The sequence below is a fragment of the Chelonia mydas genome, chromosome 15 (genome assembly GCF_015237465.2).
Source record: "Chelonia mydas isolate rCheMyd1 chromosome 15, rCheMyd1.pri.v2, whole genome shotgun sequence".
NCBI classification, from domain to species: Eukaryota; Metazoa; Chordata; order Testudines; family Cheloniidae; genus Chelonia; species Chelonia mydas.
The window spans coordinates 16,409,239-16,437,211 of NC_057856.1; the positions used below are offsets into that span (position 1 = coordinate 16,409,239).

The 27,973-nt window shown below is 50.6% G+C and overlaps 1 protein-coding gene across 6 annotated transcripts; it reads left to right on the forward strand.

Moving 5' to 3' along the window:
* On the forward strand, positions 1 to 27,661 carry TBX1 (T-box transcription factor 1). 6 transcript variants are annotated; one of them, XM_037878781.2, is made up of 9 exons: positions 1 to 328; positions 6,530 to 6,652; positions 8,378 to 8,804; positions 14,595 to 14,696; positions 17,489 to 17,660; positions 18,760 to 18,915; positions 21,862 to 21,929; positions 22,176 to 22,276; positions 25,071 to 27,661. In XM_037878781.2, the coding sequence occupies exons 1-9, from the start codon at positions 304 to 306 to the stop codon at positions 25,487 to 25,489; spliced, it is 1,593 nt and encodes a 530-aa protein (XP_037734709.1). In that variant the 5' UTR covers positions 1 to 303; the 3' UTR covers positions 25,490 to 27,661. The 6 variants fall into 6 exon arrangements, with proteins under 6 accessions (XP_037734709.1, XP_043385778.1, XP_037734711.1 ...); XM_037878783.2 differs by lacking the exon at positions 1 to 328 and adding an exon at positions 5,841 to 6,399; XM_037878784.2 differs by lacking the exon at positions 1 to 328 and adding an exon at positions 5,841 to 6,384.
* The last annotated feature ends 312 nt before the right edge of the window (positions 27,662 to 27,973 follow it).

A 27,973-nucleotide genomic window follows, 5' to 3' on the forward strand; every position in this document is an offset into this window, starting at 1 on the left:
GGGAAAGCCAGCCCCTGCCGCTCACTACTGCTTCGCTGTCCCTTCTGCGCCCGGGAGAGGCAGGGGGCCCATCACGTCCTAGCCCCCCGCGGGAGCAGGGGTAGATAGCCCCACTCCCTTGTGGGACCGTCTGCAGGGCCGGGCGTGTGGCAAGCCCCCAGCCTCAGCCGGCGGGGTTCAGCACCGGCTGCTCTCTGCGGCTTAGGACAATGGGGACACAAAAGTCCCTAGCCCAGGGGGAACCATCCCAATAAAAAGGCCGCCCCCAGGCTCCGGGGCTCAGACCCGAAGCAGCTGCAGCGAATGCTGACCCTCTGTGAGCGGTGTCGTGAGTATCCCTTTCTTTTTACAGACGTCTCCCTCGCTAGGCGGCATTAACTCTTTCCAGGCTGGGGAAGGATCGACGCCTGTCTTTTTAAATGGCTGAGAGTTGGGGAAACATCAAAGGAGTGAGGGGGTGGGGGTGCAAATAAAAAAATCTGGTATTGCTTTTATCTGGTCTCCCACCTCCCTTTGCAGGCATTTAAGACGTGACCCCTGGAGAGGAAATATCTGTTGCTGTGTTTTTAATCATGCATTTGTGCTTCCTGCATGGGAGTCTTGAGGTTGTACGAAATAAAGGTTTCTAGCGCTTTCTGTAAAGGCCGGAGTGGAGAATATGCTTCATTGTGACCGTGTCAATTGTTAGCTGATGTCATCAGAAAGAGGAAGGAAATGGTTAACCGCGAGTGGACGTTCCATGTGCAATTACTTGGTTCAAGAGAGGCAAACAACTGGGGGGGTTATCACATGTAAACCGGTTGAGTCGATACAAACGCCTTTGCTGCTCATTAGGTGCAGTGCAATCCTGGGCCAGCTACCGGTTGATATAGAAAGTAACTGGAGGTGTCGTCTGCCTTATGCATTAAGGCAGCCCATGTCGCCAATGGCTTCTTTGCAAAGGGGGAAGCTAGCCAATGTATTGCTTAAGAGACTCGGGTTGCTGTTTGCTCCTTTCCTCAGCACCTCGAGCTAGCTAAGGCAGGAGCCGAGCGCACCCTGCGATCCCCAGTTCGGACACGCCAGCCTTCACCACTTCCAGTTCTGCGGGCCACCTTTTGAAATTAAATAAATGAAAATACCTTGTCAGGTACCGGACTCGAACGTGGTGGTGGGGGGCTTGCACGGCGGTCCTCTCACGGCAATAAGGACAGGGAACTGCTCCCACTCCGACCCCTCAGACATTACCTCCGGTGCCCGGCAGTCGCAGCAGAAACCAAACGAAAGTTTTCAATAGGGAGAAAGGGGAGCAGGTAACTCTGAGCCCCTCATTTAGGAGCCACTAATGCTAAATACGAAACAGCTGCGTTCAGAATGGTTTCTACGCCGACACTGGGAGCGCTGGCTTGCGGGGTTCTTGGCCCTGAAGATTCTCCCTGCTTTAAACGCTCTTTCTAGCCGGGAAGGGCCAAGTTTTCCCCTCGCTTGTTTAAGGCATCTCCGTTTGTTGACAGACCCAGAAACCCCTCTCCCAGTGTTCCCATCTGCCGTAGCCAGTGTTTGTGCAGCGGGTAGTTACCGAGGGTCCGGAGCTGGAACGCAATTACGAGAGGAAACGGAAAACTCCGAGTTCAGGGGGGAAAGCGGAGCTCGGAAATCGCGTGGGGCGAGGGTGATTTTATGTTTCTGTCCTTCGCTCTCATCCTCTCTGCCCTCTTCTAATGGCGCAGTTTGCGGCGGGGTCCGATCCCCCGGCCGTCTCAATTTTCCGTCCCATTTTCGCAGCGCTCAAAAGGCAGATCCGCACAAATCAATAGCGCCGCGGGGAAAACCGCACGTAACAACCGCCAAAGGGTGAAGCGCGGAAAGCTGCGCGCCTCTAAACAAGAACCCAGGGGACGAAGCCGAAGCCGAAGCCCACAGGGCCGGGAGGAAACCCCCGAGCCAAGCTGTTGACGTGGTCCTCTGTGGAAGAACCAGTGGCTTTTGCCTCACCCAGATGGCAAGGCCCGAAAGCAAAGTCTCTGCCGAGGAATTCACATTGTGTTCTTTGGAATAAATCTGGCCGGGATCGTTTTATCCCGGAGTGACAATTCTAACCAAAAAAAGCCAACTCTGGCTCATTGCATCTTTCCTTCCGTTTGACTCTTATTGGCAAGGTGTTTTCCCTGCCCTCCTCCTCCTCATCCCCCAGGCTCGACTCTTGTCTTTTATGACCTGGATAGTTCATGATTTAGGGGCTTTGTAGCAGCAGGTAGGTGACACACATGAAGCAGGAAGGCATCCCCATGTCACTCTTATCTCAGTTAGGTCTCCAAGCCCTGGGCCTGCACCTCGATGCAGGGCTAGCTCGCTCCCAGCTCGTCCAAGGGCCTGCTCGCCCTAAGCCTTACTGAGGCTGAAGAAGGCCAGGGGACTCTCCAGTATTTGTGGAAGAGGATTCCCTCCACCCGCCCGGAAAAGCTGGGCTACATTGTTAAACGAGGAGCAAGGATACTTTTCCCCCTGAGATCTCACACCCTAGCCCTGCAGGCTGGGCTGGGAGGACCTGAGTCCCTTTGTTTTGTTAAGGCCTGATTCTCCTCTCTTGCGAATTTACGCCCGTTTCACAGTATTCGGCCTACGGTTCCTTACGTGTCACCAGTCCCACCAGATGTCTCCGCAGGACAGAGCCTCGCTGCTTTCGGCAGCTGCTCAGAGAAGGCCGAGTGAAAAGTTTGGGGGCGCGTGAAGGTGCCACTGTCCCTTTGTGTCACTGATCTCTGCCCACCAGCGAGGAAAGTGTCCCGGGAGCTCTGCCCCTGGATCCGGGCTTTCGGGTTTATTTAGGATTTGGGGACCCGGAGAGGGTCAACTCGGGTAAACCCTCGCCACAAGCCCTACGCACCGTGCCGTTGGCAAGGAGCCGGCCGAGTGAAAGTATTCCCCTTGTAGAGGGGTTTATGACTTTTAACCTCCAGGGCATCGCTAAACACAGAGGCTTTCTCTTCCATTTCTCGATGGTGTTTTATGACTTCCTAGTGCAGCCCGGATTTCAGGGCAATCCAGTGCAAACGACTGGCAAGTAACGGAGGAAGCTTGCTCCTGTCTCTGGAGGAGGGCACACGGCTGAGTAGCTGCTCATTTCACGCGTGGGTGAGGTTTTGGGCTCATCCGTGTTGGGACATTTTCAGTGGCGTGAAATAGAGAAGTAGCTCTGGGGTGTCATGTCAAGAATATCCTAGACATTGAGTGGTTGCCGGAAATCTCCCCCATCCCCCCAGCCAGGGGCTGATTATTTTAAAGCTAAAAGAACTGCTTTGAAACCTGCTTTGGTTCACCTCGGTGTTCAGCGCTGCCCGAGGTTTTGAAGAGGCGGCTTTGCAGACTTAATCTAACGATCATGATGCACTGGGGGGGGGGGTGGATCCCCCCCTTATGGGCACAACTTCCATTGCCAAACTGTTCGAGTAAGCAGGATTGGGCCCAGTCCGCCTAAAACAGAGCGCTCCTAAATGAGACTTCTACTCACACCAAGTCAGAAAGGAGATTGCCAGAGAGCAGGGAGGTGTCAAGACCCTTTCTTTAAAGTGTCGGGAGACGTGTATAATGGAAAAGGGCCAAATCCTAATAAGCAGCCCTTCAGTGAAGTTAGCAAAAAAAGAAAATTACAGGGGAATCGGGGGAGGGAGGTTGATAAGACCGCTCTGGCGGACAAATGAAAGTGAAAAAGAGAGAGATAAAAGGAAACACTAAGGCCCTGTGAAATGTTTCCTTTTTAAAAACAGCTTGGGGCTTTGGATTGGGTGGATTTGCTTGTGTAGTTTTGTTTTTGTTTTTTGCGCCTGGGAGATATTTATTTTTTCATCGAGCGATTTTTCGACGGGGTGATAAAATTGGATGCTTGTAAATTCGGTTTAAACGAAAGAGGGCATTTAAGGGAAATCCGAAGTAGGTTGGAATGCTGAGACGGAATTGTCTTCTAGGTAATGGTCTCCCATCCGCTCCATGGCATTGAGAGTCTGTAAGAATAAACGGTCTAGTCAGAGATTTGAGATTTTTTTCGTTGTCACACCGACGATTTTACTGGTGCCGTTTTTAAGCTACTTTCCGTGTACAAAAAATCCGTGGGGCTCATCTCCAAAAGATAGGAGGATTATCAGATATAAAAGTCCCCCCTCCATGGCTCGGTTATTAGACTGGGGAACCGAAAAGCTGCTGACTGAAATAACCATATACAATAATAACGAACATAATATAATGTAATGCCTTATGCCTTTAGCTGAAAACCACAGGTCAAATACGTAACCGGATTCTGTAACTTCTCTCTGCAGATAGAAAAGGAGGACTTGTGGCACCTAAGAGACTAACCAATTTATTTGAGCATAAGCTTTCGTGAGCTACAGCTCACTTCATCGGATGCATACTCTGCAGATAGCTTACCACGTCCAAAGATAGCAATATTCCAAGATGAGAATCGACCCCTCAGGCTACGTACAGGGCAATTAATTATCTATAAACCCAGTGCACCCCCAGAGCCTCCTTTGCATTGATGGGGTTGTGCAATCAGAACTGCGTTCTCTCCTGGTTCGCTGCCTCTTCCAGCGACACTGCTGGTTTGTTTTTGAGAAAGGGCTCCGCATTCCCCGAGGCTTCGTGACTTTCGGGAGTGCCCGCATGGGTCTCACGTTGGACACACACCTGGAAGCAACTTGGCAGGACTTCGGTTGCCTTCCTCAGTTTGCAGCCAGAGGTGCAGTTTTGACTCTTTCGGGTCCAATGCCTCACCCTCTCTGATGCAGAGGAGGAGGGACGGCTAAACAAGTTGTGTTTGCCTTGGGTTATCCTATGGGCTGGTATAGTTGGAGTGAGTATCCCATTGCACATATGCTGGGTCTGTTATAGCAATGAAAGGCGATACTGTTTCCCTGCTTGGCCTTACAACGTTGCATTTGATAAAGGTGAAACCCTCTCAAGGATAACTTTGCACGTGACTGCCAATTAAGCAGATTTATATATCTAGCTATCTAGATTAATAATATGAATATAATCTAAGAACAGTATATTATGGAGCACCTGTTTGTAAAGTCCTGTTTTAACGACGACTTTTTCCCCTGATAGGCGGTTTTTGTTGTTTTTTAAATCAAGTTGAATTATACCATGATACAAGAAGCAGGTTCACACAGCCATTTTTGCAAACTTTCTAAAGAAGTCTCAGTCAAATCTTTAAATCAACAGATTGTATGTTAAAAACAAACCACAGTCACACTTTATTTTTCCGGATTCAGCAGGGAGGAAAATGGCTTTTAATTTAAAACAAAAAACAAAACAAAAAAAAACCCACGGCAAGAAGAGCGAGGAATCTCTGCTATAATAATAATCATCTGTACCACACACATGCAGCTTGAGAGGACACACAGGGTTTTTTTGCGGCGGGGGTGTTGTTTGTTTGTTTGTTTTTGCAGCCCAGCCCATGACAATGCTGCTGATCATTAAGAACGGTTGCTTTTCTATTAATTAATTTATTATTAATTATTATTATTATTTTACTATTAACGAATGCATTGTGACATGAGCAAAATGCCGAACGCCCTGGCTGGAGTTCGCCCGAGGAAGCGCGGGGGTAATGATAATCAATACACCGTGTGCAGGATTCTCCATCCGGAGCAGAAATCCTTGAAGCCCTGGCTGGAGTTTTGCCGAAGGAAGGATTCAGAATCGCTGTTGTCCTGCTTCTTCGGAGCCTGGAGGGAGCGGCGCCCAGCAGCCAGCAGAGTGCCAAAGCTCCCCCCGACTGGAGGAGGAGGAGGGCGGCGCGGGCGCCGGGGGGCGGGATGGGGGGGGAACCACTGAGTATTTAGCTCCACCGGACATCCGCAGTGACGCTCCGCTTTTCTTCTTTCCCCCCCTTCCCCGGCTCCCTGCAGCCTGGGCGCCGTGATTGACAGGGGGCCATTTAAATACAACCTGCCCCTACCCCACCCCCGCAGCGTGCGCGCGGCGGAGTTTCCCTGCCCGTGCCCAGCAGGCGCGGAAACGGCCCGAGCCCTTTGACAGACTCGCGGCGGCAGCGGCGGCGGCGGCAGCTCCCCCCCCCCCACCCCCCCCAGCCGCCACAGGCAAAGGCACCGGGCTTCCAATGTGACATCACCCACCCCCGGGCTGGGGCCGCGCGCCTCTCAGGGGGCCACTTTCCCCGCTGCGAGCGGGAGGGGGAGGAAGAGAGGCGAGAAACCCGTCCATAAATCACCGAGGAGCCGATTTCGCCCGGGAGCCGCGCCTGGCGGGGCCCGATCCGCCTCCTCCGCAGACGCCGAAGGGATCTGGAGCGCAGAAACGGGCGGCTGGGGGGGGGTGGGGGCCGCCCTGAAAACTTCCTCTCCGGCTTCCTCCTTCGAGGCGGTGCAGCGGTCTTGGCGGCGCATGGTGCCTGGCTGGATGGTGTGGTAGCGGGGGGAGCGTTTGGCGAGGCCAGGGGGTGGGGGAGGCTGCTGCACGGTCTCCCCTATGGACGAGAACAGCCCTCTGTCTCCCAAGGCAAATGCTTTCAGTATCGCCTCTCTGATTTCAGTCGCCGCCGAGCACGCAGGGAAGGAAGCGCTGGAGGAGCCCAGCTGTGGCCTTAGCAAGCCCTTCAGCCCCGGCTCCCACCCGGAGAAGATGCATTTCAGCACCGTCACCAGAGACATGGAAGGTACGTGCCGCCCGGACCTAGGCGCAGGACCTGAGCTTCCTGATTCCTGGGGGCAGTTGCAAATCGGAGCCCGAGAGCTAAGAAGTCAAAGCCCCACTGGAGCGCGAGGGGAAATGCATTAAAAAAAAAAAAGCGGGGTGGAGCAAATCCTGGGGATGCAGGATTTTCGGGGAATTTCCTCTGAGCAGCTGTGCCGGGGTTTTGTTTTGAATGTAAGTGGGGAAATGTGTGTGTGTGTGTGGGGGGGGGGGGTTGCAGCCGATTTCCCTGCCATGGCTGCGTAAAAGCGTCAAAACTTTCAAAAAAATATTCCAGCCGGTAAAGGGGAAAAAACAACTGCTTATAGCAACTCCCGGCTGCTTAAGAGACCTCCCCTCAGCTGCAGAGAGTAAGCAATAACAACAAGGTACGGGAAAAGACAGTGTTTCCGAGACAAAAAGAGGTGGAAATGGCAGAGGCCTAGGAAGGCTTGTCAAAGATCGGTGCTGTTTTTAATGAAGTTTTGACTGCGAAGAGATTTTACCAGCCAGCAAGGCTTGGAACCGAAAGAGCGGCTTGCTAAAGCCCTAAACCCGCAATTGAAACGGTACCGTGTTTATGTCAAAGCTCTTTAGAAAGATCTGGTCACCCTCTTCTTTTTAACTGACTCTGTTTCCTCCCGCGCTTTATTTTAAACACAAAACTCTGCGTCTCTGATCATTCTGTTATCCCGATCAGCGACCATTCTGGTAGTTTTACCCATATCCGTGGAGAGCAGCGGCTTTCAAGCTGTATCCCGGGGGGTCCGCAGACTTGGTCTAAGACGTCCAAAGGGGTCTGCATCTCCCTTCTAAATTTTTTAGGGATCAGCAAATGGGGGAAAAAAGGGTAAAAATCGCCCATTTGCAGGCTACTGACGCATCCTGTAGGACATTGTCTCGCTTTTTCGAGTGCAGATGCAGAGTTGATAGGGCTTTTTAAAAAAATCCTTCCCAAAGATATGCTGGGGGGGGGGGGGCGGCTAGGCGAGGATAATCGTCTAAGAAGCAAACATCCAGAGAGAGACGAGGGTGTCGCCAGGACTGTTTCAGCCCTGCAGCTTGTGCGACGCGGAGAATAGCGTACTCCTCGTTGTAGAACGCAAATTCCAGCGCTTCCCGGGGACTAGGCGGGCGTTGCGCCGTCCTGGGGGCCGGCAGTTTGCTTTACTCCAGTGCCGGTTTGCCGGGGGATGGAGATCGCTGCCCGGGGCGCGTTTAGATCGTCTATCCGTGGAGGGTCCTGTGGGCGATGCCTGCTTCTTTTAACTTTTTTTTTTTTTTTTTGGCTCGGGAGTGAAAAATGGGTGTCAGGCGGGCTATTAAAAAGGCGCACTCCCCTGTCAATCAACTCGTCAGGGCTCCAGTCCCTAGGCGAGGAAAGGCCCATTACCTGCAGCGCCTTATCTAAATAGAAATAAGAACCGGTTCTGCGGCGAGGGGAGGCCCTCTGCAGAGATAAGCCGAGCTCTGCAGCGCCTGGGCTCCTGGCAGCAGCGCAGCGCGAGCTCAGCCTGCCCGGGGGAGCCGCGCGGCCGGGGCCGGGCAGCTCCCGCGGGGCCGGGGGGGGGAGGCGGGGCTGGGGCGGGGGAGGGCACCCCGGGGAGCGCAGTAGAAGACGCGGGCGCGGCGGCGGCGGGCGCGCAGAGCAGGGGGGAGCGGGGAGCCGGAGCCGAGCCCTGACCGCCTGTTTTTGGAATGATTTCAGCCATCTCCAGCCCCTGGCTCACCCAGCTGTCCCATTTTTGCGATGTTGCAGCTTTCACGGCCAACAGCCTGAGCAGCCTGAACGCCTCCGGCGGCTACCACCTCTCCCCTTCCCCGGGGGACCCCTACGGGCAGCCCGAGCCGCCGCACTACGAGCCCTGCTCGGCCCAGCAGCACCCGCACCCGCACGGCTACCCGTTCGCGGCCGGCCCGGCCCCGGGCCCCAACCCGCCGCCGCCCGGCCCGGAGCCCCCGGAGAGCGGCGGCGGCGGCGCGGCGGCTTCGGGCTGCCCCGCCGCGCCGGCGGCCAAAGCGCCCGTCAAGAAGAACCCCAAGGTGGCCAATGTCAGCGTGCAGCTGGAGATGAAGGCGCTGTGGGACGAGTTCAACCAGCTGGGCACCGAGATGATCGTCACCAAGGCCGGCAGGTCAGTGGCGCCTCCCCGCTGGCAGGGGCTGGGGCAGGCCCGGGGAGGGGGTTTTCCGCCCGTGGGGCGCTGGGAGCGAAGCGGCTTTAAGACGCGGGTTGGTGCTGGGGGCTGGAAGCCGTTTCAGTGTCCTCCTCCCCCCGCACGCACACAGCAGCCTGCAACCCCGGAGGGTGCCCCCCCCAGGGTCCCTCTCCCTGTGCCCGGCGCAGCCCTGCACCCAGAGTTGTCAGCCCAACGGACCCAGCTTCCACCCTACCCTAGGGCTTCCGCGGCTTTTTTTTTTCTTATGGTCCCTTTTACGAGAGTAGGAAAATACATTTTTACTGCGCGCCTAAAACATCGTAAGGTTTATAGCCCCGCCAGCGGGACCTGTCCCGGTGGGACAAGGAAATTCTCGACAGCGCCCCGGGGGCTGCTCCTCGCTGTGCGGGTGTCCTGCTCGGGCCCTTTCTGCCAGGGCTGCGGGGTTAGATCCGGAACAAATGAGCCGCTGTCGTTTTTCGGAATATGACTCATGCCTCGTACACTTTGATGCTGGGTTTGAGAGCAATGTGGGGCTCCCGTTAGAGCCTCCCCCTCCTGGGTTCTTGTGAAATGTTAGCGAGCAAAGCCCTCTCCGGGCGGCCGTTACTTATCTGCTTTCTTCAGAAGAAAATAGACTGATTTTAAAAATCCACTCTGTCGGGGTAATCTGTTTGCTAGCCCCCCAATACGATAATTTGAACCCCGCGCTTCTTTAAGAGCAGAATCGGCAATTTTCTTGTGGAGCGAAGGGTTGGGAAGTTCTGTGAAAGTCCGCACAGATACCTGAGTTAAAAGCGGTGCATTCAAATGTACACAACCCCCCAGCAAAGCCATCGGATTCGAATCGGAAAGTGGGCGCGGGGGTTTATGTAACATGTCGGAGACTGATTACTGTATTATGGCAAAGTCAGTACCATTAACACTGCCTCCGACTCTCAAACGCGAGATTTAAAACCAGCTTTATTTGCAGAGGACACTGTTCTTTAGGAGCAAGATTAGCAGGATCCCTTTAACACCCACCTCTGGTCACACGCATTGGCGGGACAGACATGGATCTCCGCTTTGCTGGTTTAGGGCCTTCTTGGAGAGATTACAGATAAGAAACCTCAGGGGCTCTTTTTACACCTCTTAGTACTTGCCGCATTTCCTTCTCTGGAATCCACAAATGACCAGCATCCAGAATACTCATTATGAGGCCCCATCCAGCATCCTTTTCTCCCGTAAATCTCCCGGCCGTTTCAGTGGGTAGTTTACCAGTTTGAGGAGAGCCGGATCCAACTCATGAATGTAAACCCAAGAAGGCAGCACGCCCATAAAGCTTCTGCGTCGAAATTAACAAAGGAAGCGAACGTTGTATCGTGTTTAAAAGGGAAGGCCCTCAACTGCAGCTAATTAAACGGCTACGGGGGGGGGGGGGCAGGATGATGACCCTGTCTGTTAATTAGACACCATTTAACTGCGAGCTCAAGTGAAATAGCTCAACTGACCCTGAGTTGCGTTGGTATGGAGCTGTTGTGACCTCCTTGGGTTCGTACAGCATTTGCGAGAGAATAAAGAGGGTTCACAGGTCGGCACGTTCACTGCGCTGTGTTCCCTTGTAAGCCCTCCTAAAACCTCGGCCCGCTGGGGCTGTGTCTGCAAACGTCACTCTTTTTGTGCGGCCTTTGGACGCTCTCTCCGCTGTCCAAGCGGTAACAAACCCCCGGCTGGCTTGACTGTGGCCATCGGAGTTTGTACTTGTGGCGTGTCTTATGTTGACTGACTTCCCCCCCCCCCCCAGGTCGTTGATAATGTCGTAGATCCTATCGCGCAGTAACACCTTGAGGAGCAGGTCAGCAAAGGGCACCCCTTGTAACTGCATCTTGAAAAGGCTGCGGAACCCGGCGAGTCGTTCCCAGGGTCCTTCCCGGCTGCTGTGAACAATACAGCGGGGAAAAGATTTCAGAATCTCTACCCCACACCGCAAGCCACGCGGTTGCTCTCTGTCCCAGAGACGGGCCAGACGCCTCTGTTGATTTGAAGGGTTATGGAGGGGAGAGGAGAAAAAACCCGGGTTTTCCAAAGCTCGGTGCAGGAGCGTTGTAGAACTCAGGCTCGAGTCACGGCTTTGGTTCGGTTACAGTGCGGGGGTTGGTGGGGACCGAACCCCGGGGGCTTGTTCTCATTGAGACGAGGCATTCCTCAGCCCAGGCCCGTACCTTCAGCGCCAGGCCTCACACGGAGTATATCGTCTCCTTCTAGTCTTCGCCACTGGGCTCTGGATTAGGCTAGTCCTTCCGACAGGAGATTTCTTCGCTCCGTGTTGCAGCCTCTACCTTGTTGCCTAGGCTTGTTCCTTATTTCCCTAAACCCGCACCCCCCGTCGCTGAATACAAATCGCATCTGAGTCTCTCTCAATTTTTTTTTTTAACGGGAAAGGCAATTTTAGCTAACAGCTGAGCCTTTCGGGAAAACAACGTTTTTTTAGCTCTGAAGTGTCCTTTCGATTTTACAGACAAGGAGGGGGAGGGGGACGAAATCCGCGTTATAAATAACCCGGCAACGACTCTACAGGAGACTTTGACTTTGTGAACCAACTGTGTCAAGTGCAGAGGTGATATTCAAATAAAGAGTAGCTTTAACTGACGAAAGGGTTAATGGAACGAGCCGGGGGTGTAAAACTAGTGGTCAAATAAACCATGCAAACAACCCGGAAAGGCAGATTGCTGATTCCAGGTAGCCCTTCTGCGCTCTATTAATGGTCTCATTTATTTTCACGGGTGCCTGTGTTGGCCTTAAGAGGTTTTGTTTTTTTTTTTAAGCCGGGGTTTATCAAGCTAAATTGTTTGTTTAAAGCTTCGTTTAAAAAAAAAAGAAGAAAGAAACACTGGAGTTAAGGTTAATAAGGGGTTAAATCTTTTAAATAGAATGCGGTTTAAATGTCCCCGTTGATTTGCTAAAACAAATCAGTAACGTGTGAAAAGATTATGCTTTCCGTAGGCGCTGGGAGAACTTTAACAACAAAACGCATCGCAATTGGCTTCTGGACTAGCTTGCTACCTCCCGCTGGTTTCTGGAGCGCCCTGTGTTTTCATGGAGGCTTGTGTCGTTTTAGGTTGTTTAGAATAAGCAACAGTAATTGTTATTCCAAAAACTCCGGGAACTTATGGGTTTGGAGCCGGGCTAAAATTTACTGGAGATAAAAAAAAAAAATTGTAATAGAACTAACTTGCCTTTCTAACGCGTTCCAACGCTTGTTCTATTGAAGCCCAGGGAAGTGGGCTAGGTTTCTTGGTCAGCCTCCTCGCTAAATGTAAATTGTTTTACTTTTTCCCTGGAGCTTCAGTGTGGATACATTTAAAGGCCGGTGGGTTAAAATTCCCTTGCACGCCCTTGCTTTCTGCAATACCCACACGCTGGTTGCTCGCCTTGCAAAACAAGCAAACCTAAAACAGAAGGAAAAGCAGACCAAAGCTTTGGGGTAAACAGCCCCCAGCATTGGCTCTAAATGGAACAAAGGCAACTGGTACATTTGTTACCTACGAGGGTGAGGAGTGGGTTGATCTTTCATTTCACTAGCTCATCTGAGTTCACCTTTAACTCGCAGCCTTTGGAAAACTCTGGCCTCCAAAAGCATTGCTGGGTGGTTTTGTGTGTGCGGGTCAAGGTGCGAAAACAGAACGAGCCCCTTCCTGGTATAAGTCAAGAGAGGAAAATGCGGAAGAGAGACCCACAAAAGCCCCTCTCCACTTTTCTCGGTCGTCTGGTTGGGAGCGTAGGTGTCCCAGGCTCGCTTGCCTGGCTTGGGGACAGTGCCGCGGAGCGCACGCTTAGCCGGGGATATTTCACCATTCGTTTGCGAAAGCGTAAAGATGCCGAGACCAAATTTGGTCAGTCGGCTGCAAATGAATAGAGCGCTGGGAAGGAGCGTCTGTCCCCCAGTTTGTGCGCGCTGGGTGAGTCCGAGGAGAAAGCACCGTTGTGGGAACCAAGTGACTATCGCCTCAGGAAATGTAGGGAGCTGGGAAGGCTCTGAAACCCCCCCAGACAGACACATAGACACACACACGCTGCCCCATTGGCCTGGTGCGTGTGTTTTCGGTACCGCGGGGATGGAATGTCAGAAATGACACTGGGTAACTCACCTATCCCGCTAGCCTGGTTTAGAAAGTAAATGAGTTCAAAGGGCTTCTGGGCGTATTTCACGTGTCTTCCTTTGCCATTGTTAAGGCTACAGTGCCAGTCAAGCTAGTCCCGGAGAGGAGACAGGGATACAGACACACACACACTTCACTCCTGCTTTAGCTTCAGGGAGCCGAGCAAAGTGGGTGTGAAAAGGTAGAAATTCCTGGAGGGTTTCAGAGAGAAGCAGCAAAAAACTGGAGCCTCTCTGAACCCTACAGCGTGCGCGCAGCTCGGACGCGTGTTCATACCCCGCAAACGCAGCAGTTCTTTAGATCGGTGCTAATTTGGCTGGGAATTAATAGGAGAGATGCTCTAGGATCCGTTGGACTGTGTGTGAGAGTGGGGGGGCCGGGGGTCTACTGTCTTGCTATTTACCCCCACAGATTTCATCTGTTTTGTTTGGGGAGCGGTGTTGGGTTTTGGTTTGCTTGTTTTTCCTTGTGTTGTTTTTTGCTTTGATTTTTGGGGGGGGGGGGGAAGCAAGCATGAGATGTGGAGCTGTGTCAGAAAGACCCCGAAAGGGAATTTAAAATAATCGCCACTCTAGCATGCTAGTAACATTCTGATTTCTAAGTGATGGTTCACAGGGTTTATAGCTGTATGTAGAATAACTCAGAAATCAAACTTTAATATTCAGCCAACGTTTTTATGTGCGAGTTCACAGACAGATTTCCCCTGGGGCTCCTTTATAAAGTCCCCCACCCCACCTCAGCCGCGGGGAACTATCGGGCATTTGTGCACAGCCCTGCAAGAGACTCTTGAAACTAACGAGCATTCAGCATTGTGCAAACAGCTTGCGGGGTGGGGGGACGTTGCCAAATGGCAGGGAAAGTAACCCCTCGCTCACCCACTGTTGAAATGGGGCGGGGGGAGGAGGAGAGACACAGACAGCGCCACCAAGAGCTACGGTTTTCTAGAGAGACGCTCGGATTGTCCGCCAGCCTGGCGCATCTCTAAGCCCCCCCGAATAACAGCTCGTTATTAAAACACAGGAGCCTTGTGTTAGCTTCATCTCGCCGCGCTAACCCATAGAGGTATTCTGGACTGAATCTAACTTCCCAGCTCTTTCATGTCCTTCGGTGACTTCTTATAAGCCTTTAAATAGGAAAGTTTTACCAGTTCCTAGAAGGCAATTTGACATCAGTGTAAAAATACTTGGCTAACGTAACTTCATGCATGCCCTAGGGGCTGGTCTTGGTGGGTCTGTTGGGGGAAGGCGATCAGGATCGGGCCCTATGTCTCTCCCACGGCTGGGAGGTCGGAACCCCCTCCTCCAATTACCTGTTGCCTTTTCAGAGTCCCCACCATCTGATTCTAGCCCACAATATTATAAACCTTTGGTCTGTAAAGTCCTCCAGCTCTCCCAGGTCCAGGGGTGAATATATTGTTTCTAAATCACCCTCTTCCTCACCTATTCTGTGCTATGGGCCACCGACCTATAGCCAGAAAGAAGGAAGGGGTTTGATCTGAAAGAGGGACACTGTCCCCGCGCAGATAGAAGGGGGTGCAATGTCACCAGACGCGAGGCCCCGGTTCCGGCAGGCGAGGAGCTGGTGGTTGTTCTGACACACGCCTTGTGGTTTTTCTCTCCTGCCGCAGGCGCATGTTCCCCACCTTCCAGGTGAAGATATTTGGAATGGACCCCATGGCTGATTACATGTTGTTAATGGATTTTGTACCCGTGGACGACAAAAGATATCGGCAAGTAGCATAAGCTTTTCCTTGGGTCCTCTAGCCGGGACTGCGATGGGGCGCCGAGGGAAAGAGACACATTGGAATGGTATTTCCCTGATTCAGTGCCCAAAGCAGCAAGGCGGAGGCTTTCCACTGACTTCAGTGGGCTTTGGGTCAGGCTCATCCCTGCCTTTGAATGGCAAAGGGAGGGAGAACAGAAGCGCTGACACGATTCCTCCTCCTCTCCCAGCCTTATTCTTAAAGCCAGCAGCTCTCCGGTGTGAAACGCTCCCCAGTGACTGTCTACTCCGCGCAAGATGCTGAGGGAGAGAATTTTTTTAATTGCAACGTATTTGAACTGGGGGGGGGGGTTAAAATTTCTCCTAATATTTCATACAGCCCATAAATTAGGCTTGGTTACACTACAAGGATGATTGGAGATCATGCACAACAGCCTGGGAGTCATTCTCACACACACACACAAAAGGTTTAATATTTATTTAAAAAAAATAGAGTGGATCTAGGTTGGCTTCTGCAATTAAATATAGATCTCCTTGTCCAGCAATGGATTCAGGCCATTCCCCTGCCCTCCAACTCCCCTTTCGACCTGTCTTTCAAATCTCCGGGTTCTGTGACATCACCTACTAAGCCCCAGGAGGAGAATGATAGAAGGGTTCTTCTCTATCGGGGGACAGTTATTTAGTTTGAATCTCGATGTGCTTTAAATCGGGGCTGAAGTTAAAAGTCTAGTGGACTAGCTCTGGAATCGAAACGCTTGATTTGTTGTTTTGAATCCGTCGTGGCTTCCTCAGTGCAAGGAAGGATTTCTCCAAATGCCACACGCGGTGCGGGGTTCTGTTTTAAAATACCGTATCTGGGCTGTAATAAAAAAGGGGCCACCCCTTTTTGTAGTTGGCTTTGGGAGCAGCCAGCCTGATTCGGTGTAAATCCCAAATCAGCCCGGTGAGTTTAGGAGTGATTTCGAATGTACGTCGGTGTAACTGAGAGCAGAATTTGGCCCGAAGTTTTAAAGTAAAATATTCCCTTATCCTAAGAGGATATTCCACAGGTACGCGCACAGTCAAAACACAGACATTACTGGGTTAAAAAAAATCCCTTTGATCCATGATTATGAGACTTTTACTTATGTCTGGCAAAAAAAACCCCACCCCAAATTCTCATATTAAAAAAAACATTAAAATTATGTTCATAAACTGCATCTGCAGGGAGAAATTTCGATCTCCTAAATCAGGCTAATTGCTGACTGTAAAATGGCTTTCTCAGCACAATAACTATAGACCCGGGTTTTTAGGAGGAAAAGTGTTTGTAGAATTCGCTATTTATAAATGTTCCTGTAGATTCCACGTGGGAGGGACCTCTTTTTAAGAATCAAATTTCATTTTTCGCCTCCTATAAAAGAACCCAACAGGCTTTTGCTTTTGGGGGGTGACTGTGTACAGCAAGGGAATGGGTCTTGCTCTGTGTGTGCGTTAACCTCCGAGACTAGTTTTCTTTATGTTTCACTGAAAAGTGCTTGTATTGTCCTAGCCTGAGGCCACGTTGGAAAATCACCAACAAAGCCAACTGCATATTTCTCCAAATTCTTTCTCTGTTTTCACTGAGAACATAGGAAGGCGACCTAGGAAATCGGCGGCTCACAAATCGATGATGCGGTTTGATTGGTAGCACCTTTAATTTGAAGACAGTGAAAGGCTCGTTATCCATTTCGCTTCAGATCAGGACGCCTAAAAGCCAGTGTGCATATGAATCTCAGCGTCGAATATATAAATATTTAGACAGATATCAAATTCTGAGGGCGTTACAGAAACGTTTGCTTGTCAGGGGAAATGGGATATATAACATCCAATTGAGAATATCTTTTTTTTAAAAAAGTAATGTTTCTGCTCTACTCCAATGGTGTATAATTCTCCACCCCCCCACCCCCACCCCCCGTGCATACACTGGCTTTTAAAGTCAACGCGTGCATAGAAGATTGGTCTCACTGTTTTTAATGTTACTGTTGAATATGGACTTTGAAAGACTGTAGCAAGATTGCTAAACTCTGGATCCGCTCTTAAACTGCACATAAATGCCCACTTTTACCTTAAAGCCAGAACATTACTGTGTAAAGGGTTTCCTTTCACTTTTTAAATTTTATTTATTCGGTAGCATTTCTGGCTTCCATCCCAAATATGTGCAGGTAGCTATAAATGTGCCCTGTCGAGCAGATTTTCCCTTTTTGCGAATTCCCCCAGACAGCCAAGGAAAACATTTTGTTTGTCAACAAGTCTGGCATTTTCCCACTGGCTTTCTAGAAACGAGAGGCTACGCTCTCCTTCTGCTCGGCAGGCTAGCTTTACAGATCTATTGAACTGTGTAAAAACTGCACTTTCCGGTCCCAGAGCAGCCCAGAGGTTTTTATAGGGAACCCACCGACAAAAATAATACTTAACTCAAATACTAGAGTCTAAATTCTGCTACGGTTACTCAGGCTCCGTTGAGCTGAATGGGACTGCTCACTGGGTAAGAGTGTTAGCATCTGGCCTTAGCTAATTAGACCTGATCCTGCCGCACTGAAGTCGGTGGAATTTTACCAGTGACTTGGATAAGGGCAGGATCAGCCCTCGTGTGTTCTCATCCCCATGGTGCGGACGGGGAAAGACTGGAGAGAACCCTGCAATTCTACGTAGGGACTTGGCCCGCCATGGCCACGTCTCTCGTCCAGAGCAGAACTCAGATTAAACTCTGGATTACCGGGCACGTGTTTAACCAACTGGATCAGGAGCAGCCACTGACTGCGCTTTGCCTCTCCTTTGCAGATACGCCTTCCACAGCTCCTCCTGGCTGGTGGCCGGCAAAGCTGACCCTGCTACCCCCGGGAGGGTTCATTATCACCCCGACTCTCCTGCTAAAGGGGCCCAGTGGATGAAACAAATAGTATCCTTCGATAAACTGAAACTGACCAATAATTTATTGGATGACAATGGGCACGTAAGTGTTAGAGAGGGGAACCAACTGGGGGCACTGAAAAGGGGAGGAGAATGGCACGTGAAATCTCCAGCACGTGGATTTTTCTTGACGCACACGAAAAGAAACCCCTGGGCACCGTTTACCAAGAATAAGGCCTGGGGTCAAAATGCCTAGAAAGACTCTGGCAGTGGTGGATCGGGTCCTTTCAATAGCTGCTCATTGTGATTGGAAACACCCCAAATTTCATATTTGCTGTGAGCGTTGGGCCAGGCCCAATGCTGACTCCAGGGGTTGGATCGGGCCCATAGGGAGGAGGCATAGGACCCTTTACGTTATAACTTTGAACTTTTCCCTAAGGGCCCGATTCCCCCCTTCCTTGCATCCCCACCCCTTCCACTGGCTTGATGGGAACGGACTGCATTGGGAATAATGAGTGTTTAAGGAAAACATGCTGGAGCCCGGAGTTAACTAAACGCTGTTCTCTTTTGATAGCCATTTGACCCGCCCATTCCTGTTCCATATAATGGGTATGTCCCAAGATTTTTCCGCCTATTTCCATTCAGTTCAGTGCTCCCCGGTAGCTCCGGTACATGCCCCCACCCGCCCTCCTTTTTTTTTATATTTAATAGTGGATCCGAAGGGCTTGTAGCCGCTCTCCTCCCTATTCCCTGCAGAACTGTCCGGTCCCCAGTGAGATCACCTCTTTAAAGGGCGCGGGCTCGCTGGGGAATCCTGCTCAGACTGGACACACACACACACACACACACCCGTAGTGTTTTTTAGCAGTGCTTGTGCCCAGCGTTTCAAATCGGACCTCAGCCGGCAGCGCAGAGCAACGTGCGGAGCGTTTCACTGCATAGCCTCCTACAAGACTCAATCCTTCATTAACCCTAATTAATACTATGCACCGACGTAGCCTCAGAGGAGCTGCAACCCTGTTGTTTCTCTGACCCCCCCCCCCCCCAGCCCTTTCCCCCCGAAGGAGCCCATTTCCAGGCTGGCAGCCTGACACTGTGCGGCGGGGGGACGGGGCCGGGGGGATGCGCGGTGCTCTCCTCTCAACGCTCTGCCTGGTGTAGAATGAATCAATTATGATCTCCTTGCTCGTTTTATCATTCAGATCATTTTGAACTCCATGCACAGATACCAGCCTCGTTTTCATGTGGTCTACGTGGACCCCAGGAAAGACAGCGAGAAGTATGCAGAGGAGAACTTTAAAACGTTTGTCTTCGAGGAGACCCGCTTCACCGCCGTGACCGCCTATCAGAATCACAGGGTGAGGATCTGGAGTTCATTACTGAGACACAAACCCTCCGATACTTCATTTATCAAAACCTTCCCCTTGACGGATGGAGATCCGGGAAGGGGCGGTGGGTGGTGCTGGTGGGGGGGGGGGTGGATATTAATTCAGAGCAGTCAATGCTTAAAAGGTAATACCCGGCCAATGGAAACTTTGTTGGTATACAAATAAATACAATGGGTCTTTAGCTTCTTGGAACGGGGTAAATGCAATCACCTTTCAACACTCTCTTTCATTACACAAAAACCGTGTGGCTTTCTAAATAAGGTTTTCAAGCAACTCAATGCAAAAAAAGAAAAAAGTTGTTAAACAAAAATGAATTATGCCAGATCTGCAAAACTCAGATTCAATTTCCAAGCAGAGAGCTGCCAGCCGCTCTCGGTTTAAGCACTTTTTTCATCACCTTGATTAAAACACGCACTTGAAGAGTCATATTGAGTTGTTTGTTTTGCTTGTTTGTTTTGCTGTCTATCTCGATTAGAATAATTACAGCTTGTTAAAAAGGAACACACACACTCTACGCCCTCCCCCGCCCCAAAAGCAGCATTTCAAATGTGCATTTCGGACTCTGTAAGAAAAAGGTATATTCATTAAGTGTGAAGCAAGAGCCCTTTGGGGTCACAGGCACTGACTGAAACAGGGATTGCTAGACGGCTACCCCTTGTTATGGTCTCCAGAGAATTGTTGTAGATCTCATATTACCGCCTATAATAAAGCATAAGGAGAGTTGGAGGGAAAATCTTCTTAGTAAATACAATACTATGCTATAGACTTAGTTAAGGGGAAGAGGGGGAAATATGTATGTGTGATCCAGTAGAAATGACTAAGCATTCAGTGGGAAACCAAATCGAACATTAATAACAAAGATGTGATTATAACAAAGAGAACACAGACATCATTCCATTGCTTTAGATTGATCATTGGATCCAAAACCAATTTAATATTTGAAATGTTAGGCTAAAACACAAGTTAGTCTGGAATGATAATATATAACCTTTTAAATATACAGTTTTATTATTTAAACAGTCATCTGGGTGATTTATAATTGTAGAGAAGCGAAATTGCTGTTTGCATTAGAAACACACTTTCCATCTTAAGCATTAATTTTCTCATGTGTACAACAAGCTATGGTACTAAATTATTTTATAGTCGCCCCAAAGCCTATGAACTAGAGATCTCCTCCTTCTTTCAGAGAAAATCCTAAATTACCTAAGAGAGAAAGGAGACCAAATCATAAAACAAGTCTCTGAACTGCAAACCATTTAGGACTTGATCCAAAGCCCGCTGTAGTCGATTTCACTGGACTTTGGAACTGGCCTCAGTTAGCTTTTATGGGTAAGCGAGCCACTGTCCATCAGCTTAACAGCGTTTACTGACCCCCCCCCCCCCAAAAAAAAAAAAACAATCTGCTGTCCTTTTCTGCCGAACTGAAGATTCCTCGAGGTCTGGGGCATGGGACGGCTGAGCTGAACTGGGGTTTTTAAGTGTCAGTCTCTGAGTCTCCATTCGAGTTGTGGAAGGTGTCTAGGGAGATGTCCTCCTATCCATCTGCTAAAGCCATTCCTTGACTTTTCATGGAATCTGATAGCTCAGGGAGCCCTGCTCCAAAGCTACATTGTTGCACTCCGAGGAAGCTGCGTGAGCTCCAGATTTGCAATTTTAACTCCATAGAAAACTTCCTCAAACCCAGAGGGACATCATTACCTATGTAAACCCGAGACCCGGGCTAGTTGGGAAACTACAGCCTTCACGCTGCGAAATGTCACTCAAAATTTGTTTGGACAAATATGCTATTTTACTTATCTGCCTTTGCCACCCTGGGTCTGTTCGTTAGGAACACACAGATAATAGAACATATTTTGGGTAGCGTTAAATCCAGTCGCTTTTAAAAATAACATTAATTTAGTATAAACCCAGGAACAAATCGTGGCTTTAATTAGAGTTTCAAATTAAAGATCTTTCCCAATAGTGCAAGGTAAAATATTATTATCCAAGTCGGAGAGCTGATTGAATGCCAGATTCCTTGTTCCCTTTGTAGCTTTGGGGTCTTGTAGGAAGGTTAAAACGCCTATTTTGTTATCTATTATTTGACTATTTTTATATTTTTATTAGCACAGTTAATTGCGCCTATTCCCAGGAAGCAAAAGGTGTAGCTCCCACCCTTTGTAATTGTTTCAAGCTTTTAAAATAAACAAATTTACACGGATAAAAAACATGCCACAATTATTATTTGGACAACATCCAAACCCCACATATTCAAAGACGTCTGGGCTGAGAGCTGGGTGCTGCGCCTTTAAGGGGCTCCCCCATCCCTCCCAAGTTGGCATTTGCCTGATGGCTCAGGACAGCTGCTCTTTCTCTCCTGCTTTCTATCAGTTTGACCTCTAAGGCTGGAACTGTCACTGAGGGGCTTAAAGTTTGTTTTTCAACCCATTCCGGAAACTCACAATCACATACTTTATCCGTGGATTTGCTTAAATATAGAAAATGTCCTGCCTTCTCCCTGGCGAATTAAATAAATACATAAGTATGATTTATCCAGTGATTTGTCTTAGCTGCTCTGGTGGTGACCCATATAATGTGGCATTTTCTTACAAGTGCATTTACACAGCTTTAGCAGCAGTCTCGGGCTGCCTCTCCCTTCGCCTTGAACTCGTATTAGATAGCATACAATTCTGCATTTTCGAGCAGAGGGAAACCACATGTCCCTATTCCAAAGCAAAGAGAGCTCTCAAACCTGCTGGTGCCTATAATTTTCCAAGAGGAACCAGGACTGCACATACTACTTGGGCCCCCTCCATCAGACTGGGTGAAACTTGGTTGATTTGTCCCAGAAGTCAGTTTAAAGGAGTAGGGCACTCTCTAATCAGAAATATCTGCAAGTGCCACTCAAAGTCCTTTCCCCCTTCCCCCCCTTTTCAGATCACACAACTCAAGATTGCCAGCAACCCCTTCGCTAAAGGATTCAGAGACTGTGATCCAGAAGACTGGTAAGTCTGCTGTGCTTTACTAACCATATTAAGGCCCCCATTCTGCAAGGAATTTAAGCATCTGCTTAGCTACAAGCACCTGAGTAGTCCCATTGACTTCAGTGGGGTGGGATCAGGTCCTAGTTGCATACTGGAGTTATTAATAGGGCCATGTTAGTCAGAGCAATAGAATTCCCTAATGTGTCGGCAGTGGCCTTTAGACTGAAACAATTACAGTGCTATGCTACTCTTTTCTTCCTGTTCTAGGCCCAGGAATCACAGACCAGGGGCCCTTCCTCTGATGAGTGCTTTTGCCAGGTCCAGGAATCCAGTGTCTTCTCCTGCACATCAGAATGGGACTGAGAAAGGTGAGCTTCCTGCATCTTCACAGATTTACACACACTGTCAGTTGACATAAAGGACATATAAATATCCTGTATAGTGTCTTATTGGTATTATTAATAATCAAAATCAAGAGGCTGAAAAATTTCATTTACCTTTTGCCATTTATGGTGGGGGGAGGGGTTGGGGGTGTTGCTTGGTTGTTCTTTGTTGTTTTTACTTCCACCAGTAAGGGCTGTAAAACTGCACAGGTTAATTTCATTTTTTTTAAATTTACAGTCAGCTTCAATTTGGGTTTTCATGCACTGACACAAGGCAGAAAAGGGATGCTTAAATCCAAATTATTTTGACATATAAAAAACTTGAAACAGTTCTGTTGATAACTGGGATTATATTTCCCCCCCAAAAAAATCTTAACTTTTTTCTTTTTAAATAAAACATATATTCTGGGCCTAATCTAATCTTTTAAATTATTTCTAAAACACCCACCACTGTACTTTCTGTAATTTACACTACTTGACACTGGCCTTTCCCTCCAGTTTAAAATTTACCCTCCTTCCTAATATGCTTCTAATTCTGAGTTTCCTTCACTCAGGCATTTTGACAAAATGTTTAATTTACAGATGGAGATATACCCACAATCACATATATCCTAAAGATGCTTTGCATGCATTGCCCTTTTGAAAAAGCAAGTTGGTTATGTTTTCAATGTAAATCCCATAATATTCAGGAGCTGAATTTAACCTAGTGCATGGTTTAAGCATACACACTGGGAACTTTTCATTGATTTTTTTTTCCATTACACAGAGTAAACAACTGCAAAGACAACCAGGGGCCTTTCTCCCAGCACACTCCAGGCCTATTAAAATAAAGAAAAGTCTGTATTTATTTAGTGTTACACAATTGCAAAAATTTCAAGCGTGTACAAACTTGTCAGTCAATTCAGCTCTATTTATCACAGTCAGAATGTATTGTCCCAGGAGCACAGATTTCTGTTGAACACAATGTTTAAACACTTCATTTAAAAATCATTGCTTTTTATTCCCCTGGATTTTCCCCTCTTCCCACTCCTTTAGGATTTTTTTTTAACATAAAGTCTTTGCAGTGAAACGAATTGAAGGCTTTCCTTTTTTAAAGTGGCGGCGTTAAATGGAAAAGTTCACACGGGTAGAGGGAGGTTTTTCTAAGTTCCCCTGTTTGTGATTGTTGGGGCTGGTGCAGACTAAAAGTTCCAGGACAAAAAATACACTCATCAGACCAGATTGTGCTCCCCCCCCCTCCACTGATTTCAATGCAACTACTCACAGACAAATATACTTTAAACATGAGTTAGGGTGACAGCATGTGACCCCTCTCTGGGAAGAAAATGCTATGGAAGTCTTACAATGCTGCACTTCAATCAGTTGTAACTGCTCAGGTCTGGACTGTTGCTGCAGAATAGTTTGGCTCTATATTTTTACGGGGACATGAAATAATAACTCCCATCCTATGCCCCCCATCTTCAGCATAATCTGTGCATCTGTTGAACTCCCTGAAAGTCTGTGACACTCATGGATTCAGATCTGCTCTGCTTCCCACTCATTCCAAGGGAGACTCTTTTCATTCTGGGATTAATTTTAAAGCAGTTTTAAAAGTTTCTCATGCTTACAACGAGCAGTTTTTGCAATGGGTGTTTCCATGCGGTATGTGCATTCTCCCTAGGATTTGTGTGTGAGAATTTAAGAGCAGCCCTCCACCCTCCCGTTTTTAAGGGTAACTGAATCCGCAACTACCTGTGTGCTTGAAATGTATTGGGTAAAGTTGGGTCCAGTGCATGAGAACACCTCCAGGAGAAGTAGGAGCTGATTGTCTAGGGGACTCTCCCCAAGGCTCAGGGAGGGCGCTGGGGTCTGTGGCTAGGTGTTGTGGTTGTGGGGGGGGGGATCAGTGTCTAGGGGACTCTCCTTAAAGCTGAGAGGGCGCTGGGGTCTGTGGCTAGGTGTCGTGACACTGACGCCTGCGGGAGGCGCAGGGAGGGTGCTGGGATCTGTAGCTAGGTAATGGGGTCAATGTCTTTGGGACTCCCTTTCCCCCACCTTCCGGAGGCACTGGCTGGGTGATGGGGGGGAGTGGTCAGTGGCTCTCAGAGAGGGCGGTGGGTGTGTCAGTGGCGGGGGGGGGCGCATCTTAGGGAGGGCGCTGGGGGGGGGGCTGGCTTGGTGATGCGGGCTCAGTGGTTTCAGGGAGGGCGGCGGGACAGTGGCTGGGGCACATCGCAGAGAGGGCGCTGGGGGGGTGTCAGTGGCTGGGGGGAGCGCTCGGGGCCCTGGCTCGGTGCTAGGGGGGGTCAGTGGCTGGGGGGGGGGGCTCGGGGCCCTGGCTCGGTGCTGGGGGGGTCAGTAGCTGGGGAGGGGGCGCTCGGGGCCCTGGCTCGGTGCTGGGGGGGTCAGTAACTGGGGAGGGGGCGCTCGGGGCCCTGGCTCGGTGCTAGGGGGGTCAGTGGCTGGGGGGGGGCGCTCGGGGCCCTGGCTCGGTGCTGGGGGGGTCAGTAGCTGGGGGGGGCGCTCGGGGCCCTGGCTCGGTGCTGGGGGGGGTCAGTGGCTGGTGGGGGGCGCTCGGGGCCCTGGCTCGGTGCTAGGGGGGTCAGTAGCTGGGGAGGGGGCGCTCGGGGCCCTGGCTCCGTGCTGGGGGGGGTCAGTGGCTGGTGGGGGGCGCTCGGGGCCCTGGCTCGGTGCTGGGGGGGCGCTCGGGGCCCTGGCTCGGTGCTGGGGGGGCGCTCGGGGCCCTGGCCAGGCGGTAACCGGCTGCTCTGCCCGTTCCGTGTCCCGGGCTGTGTTGCAGACGCTGCGGAGAGCCGACGGGACTACGAGCGGGAAGCGGCCAGCGGGACCCCTCTCCACGCCGACCCCGCGCACCAGCAGCTCATGTCGCGGGTGCTGAGCCCGGCCCTGCCCGTCCCCGGCGCGGGGGGCCTGGTCCAGCTCAGCAGCACGCCGGGGAGCCGGCCCAGCCCCCCGCACCACGAACTGCGGCTGGAGCCCCCCGCCTCGGAGCCCCTGCACCACCACCCCTACAAGTACCCGGCGGCGGCCTACGACCACTACCTGGGGGCGAAGAGCCGGCCCGCCCCTTACCCCTTACCCAGCCTCCGGGGCCACAGCTACCACCATCACCACCACCACCACCACATGGGCCCGCCGGCGGCCAACGTGTACTCCTCGGCGGCCGCGCCGCCCAGCTACGACTACGGGCCGCGGTAACCCCCGCGCCCCGCCGCCCCCCCCGCATGGTGTGCGCCCCTCCCCCCGCCCGCCGGCCGCGCCTGGCCGTCGGAGAGCCCCGGCCGCCGAGAGGAGAATTCCCGCCCCGCCCTGCACCGCCCCGGCCCGGCGGGGCCGCTGCTCGGCTCTGCCCACCCGCCCCCTGGCTCGCCGGGCAGAGCGGCCGGGCCGCAGGCCGGAGCCAGGCAGAGGCAGGGGCAGGGGCAGGGGCAGGGGCCGGGGCCGGGCCCCGCCCCGCCCCGCCCGTGGAGCGGGGCATCGGGCGACAGGCCGCGGCACTTCGCTCGGCTCCAGCCACCAAGCCACAGGGGGCGCTTCCCGCTCCGGCGCTAGCCGCCGTCGCGCCCCCCTGGCGCTGAGGAGGGCTCGCGCGCCCGCCCAGAGCCCGGCGAGGGGGCCGGCCGGGCTGCCTCGCCCCGGGGAAGGGGCAGCGACTCGCCCTCGGCGAGCCTGTGGCAAAGCCAGCCGTAGACTCTCGGGCCTGGCCCTCCTGCGCCAGCCCGGGTGGGCTCTGGGGAGAAATTGGCCTGGGGGGGGAATCGTGTTAACACCGAATGAGGAGGTGTCCTGTGCTGCGCGGCTGGCCCTGGGCCCCTGCAGCCCCTGCCCCTCCTCCTCCTAGTGAGAGCCACCTGAGTGTTGTGACTTACTGAGGGGGAGGACTGGGGCTCCCTTGGCTTTAGACCTCCTCCCTGTATTTTCCAGGGGACTAGCCATGGAGGTAGGGCTTAAAGTTAGGAAATGTTTTGATGTTGCCAGGTGACCCCCCCTTCACCCCAGCTAGGTCCTTCCCAGTGCCCATCTCCTCATGACTGATGAGGTTGTAGGGGGCAACTTTATACACAAGCAACAGTTTGGGGCCCTGTGCTTCTCTAATGGAGCCCAAGGCCGAGAACAGTGCTACAGATTTTTATTTCCCACAACAATCAGGATTAAGCATACAGGAAAAAAAAGACAAAGTTTGGGCCATATTTTTGTATTCTCAGAGGGGTCGTGATTGCTGCTGATGAGAACACCACTAATGCAGCCCTACAGCTCTACCTTGCCTGGTGATTTCCTGGTCTCTTAATACTCTCGACTGCGGCCTTGCCTTTTAGAGGATTTTTCCCCCCAGCATGCTTTTCAGGGGCTGGCCCTTTAAATCTGGCAGAGCTGCAGTCTTACAGTGACCATTTTGCAACTGGCTGCTTGCTGTATGCCCCTTCTTACATCTGGATAGTACCTTTTATGTCTTCCCTCAGGTTGCTTTTCCTGTGGAGATGGTCCACATCCCAAAATTTAGCTTCTGGCATATGTCTCCAGCTACACATTATGAATATCCAGACTACGTTTTTGCTTGGTGTTCCACCAATTGTCAGGCCAGTCCTGTATTTCGGAGAAGGATTTAACAGCTAATTGACCATGTGGGTGCCTCCGTCCTTCTCCCCCCTGCTCCACAGAATTCTGTGGAAAGAGATGGGTTATATTTTATGTCCTCCGATTCATCCATATTTGTGCCTCTGCATTGCAAATTCCACAGTGTTCTCTTGGTATCTTTTTGAAAGGGGATTCCTTGCCTTGTGAAGGTGGCAAATGTTAAGATCACATAGTAATGTCTATCCAGTCTTCAGCAATAGGCTCTATCAAGAAGAGATACAGGCAGATGTGAATATTTTCTGTAACTTTTTCCATTACAAAAATCTGGATCAATTGTGAAGATTTGTGCAAGAACCATGTGTTTTTATTTGACATTTGCAGTGAATTGTGAAATTTTTAGTGTCCGACTACACAATAATTGTTCTCAAAAAGGCTGATGTGAAATAGACTTGTGCATATTATTAGCCAGCTGGAAACTGCTCTCTGACATGCCCTGTTGCTTTGTCGCTGTTATTTCAGAGTTTTCACTATGATTTGTTACCTGGACATTGATTAGTGCCAAAGCTTTTGTTTAATGAAGTTGTTATATTTATTTTTTCTTTCAGAGATTATACAAACGTTTTTGATTTTGTTTTCATAATAGTTGCAGTGTAGGAAAAAGGCAAGACAACCAAAGAGTCATATCTGCAAACAGTGTAGATACTTGTAGATATTTATAGATATGTGTAGATAATCTTATTACGGTTCAATTGAAAAGACATTGGACAGTGACATTTATAAATGGTTTTCCTTCTTTTTTTGTGTGTGTGGGTGTGTTTGATCAGTTTGTGTGTTCTGAAGTCAAAACATCCCTCCCCATACAAAGTGAGGTCACTTTGAAAAAAAAAAAAAAAGGCAGTGTTAGGCCTTGATTTTATAAGTTGTTCTATATAACCAGACAGATCCTTGTGCCTTGTGAGGCTTCACATGGTTGCAGAGAAATACCTGTGTGGAACAATTTGCAGGATTAGGGTTTAATTTGCAAGTAACACTAGAACAATAACTCCTTTGCATGCAGATGGCGCCTTTCTTCCCCAGATGCGTACATACTGGGGGACCAGTGCTGTT

What these genes read in the sequence shown, in the direction of transcription:
- TBX1 (XM_037878780.2), top strand. Translation starts at nt 6,466, where the DNA reads ATGGACGAGAACAGCCCTCTGTCTCCCAAGGCAAATGCTTTCAGTATC. An exon ending in GTGGACGACAAAAGATATCG is followed by an intron (nt 14,697 to 17,488) that starts GCAAGTAGCATA and finishes TCTCCTTTGCAG; the next exon opens with ATACGCCTTCCACAGCTCCT. An exon ending in GACTGTGATCCAGAAGACTG is followed by an intron (nt 21,930 to 22,175) that starts GTAAGTCTGCTG and finishes TTCCTGTTCTAG; the next exon opens with GCCCAGGAATCACAGACCAG.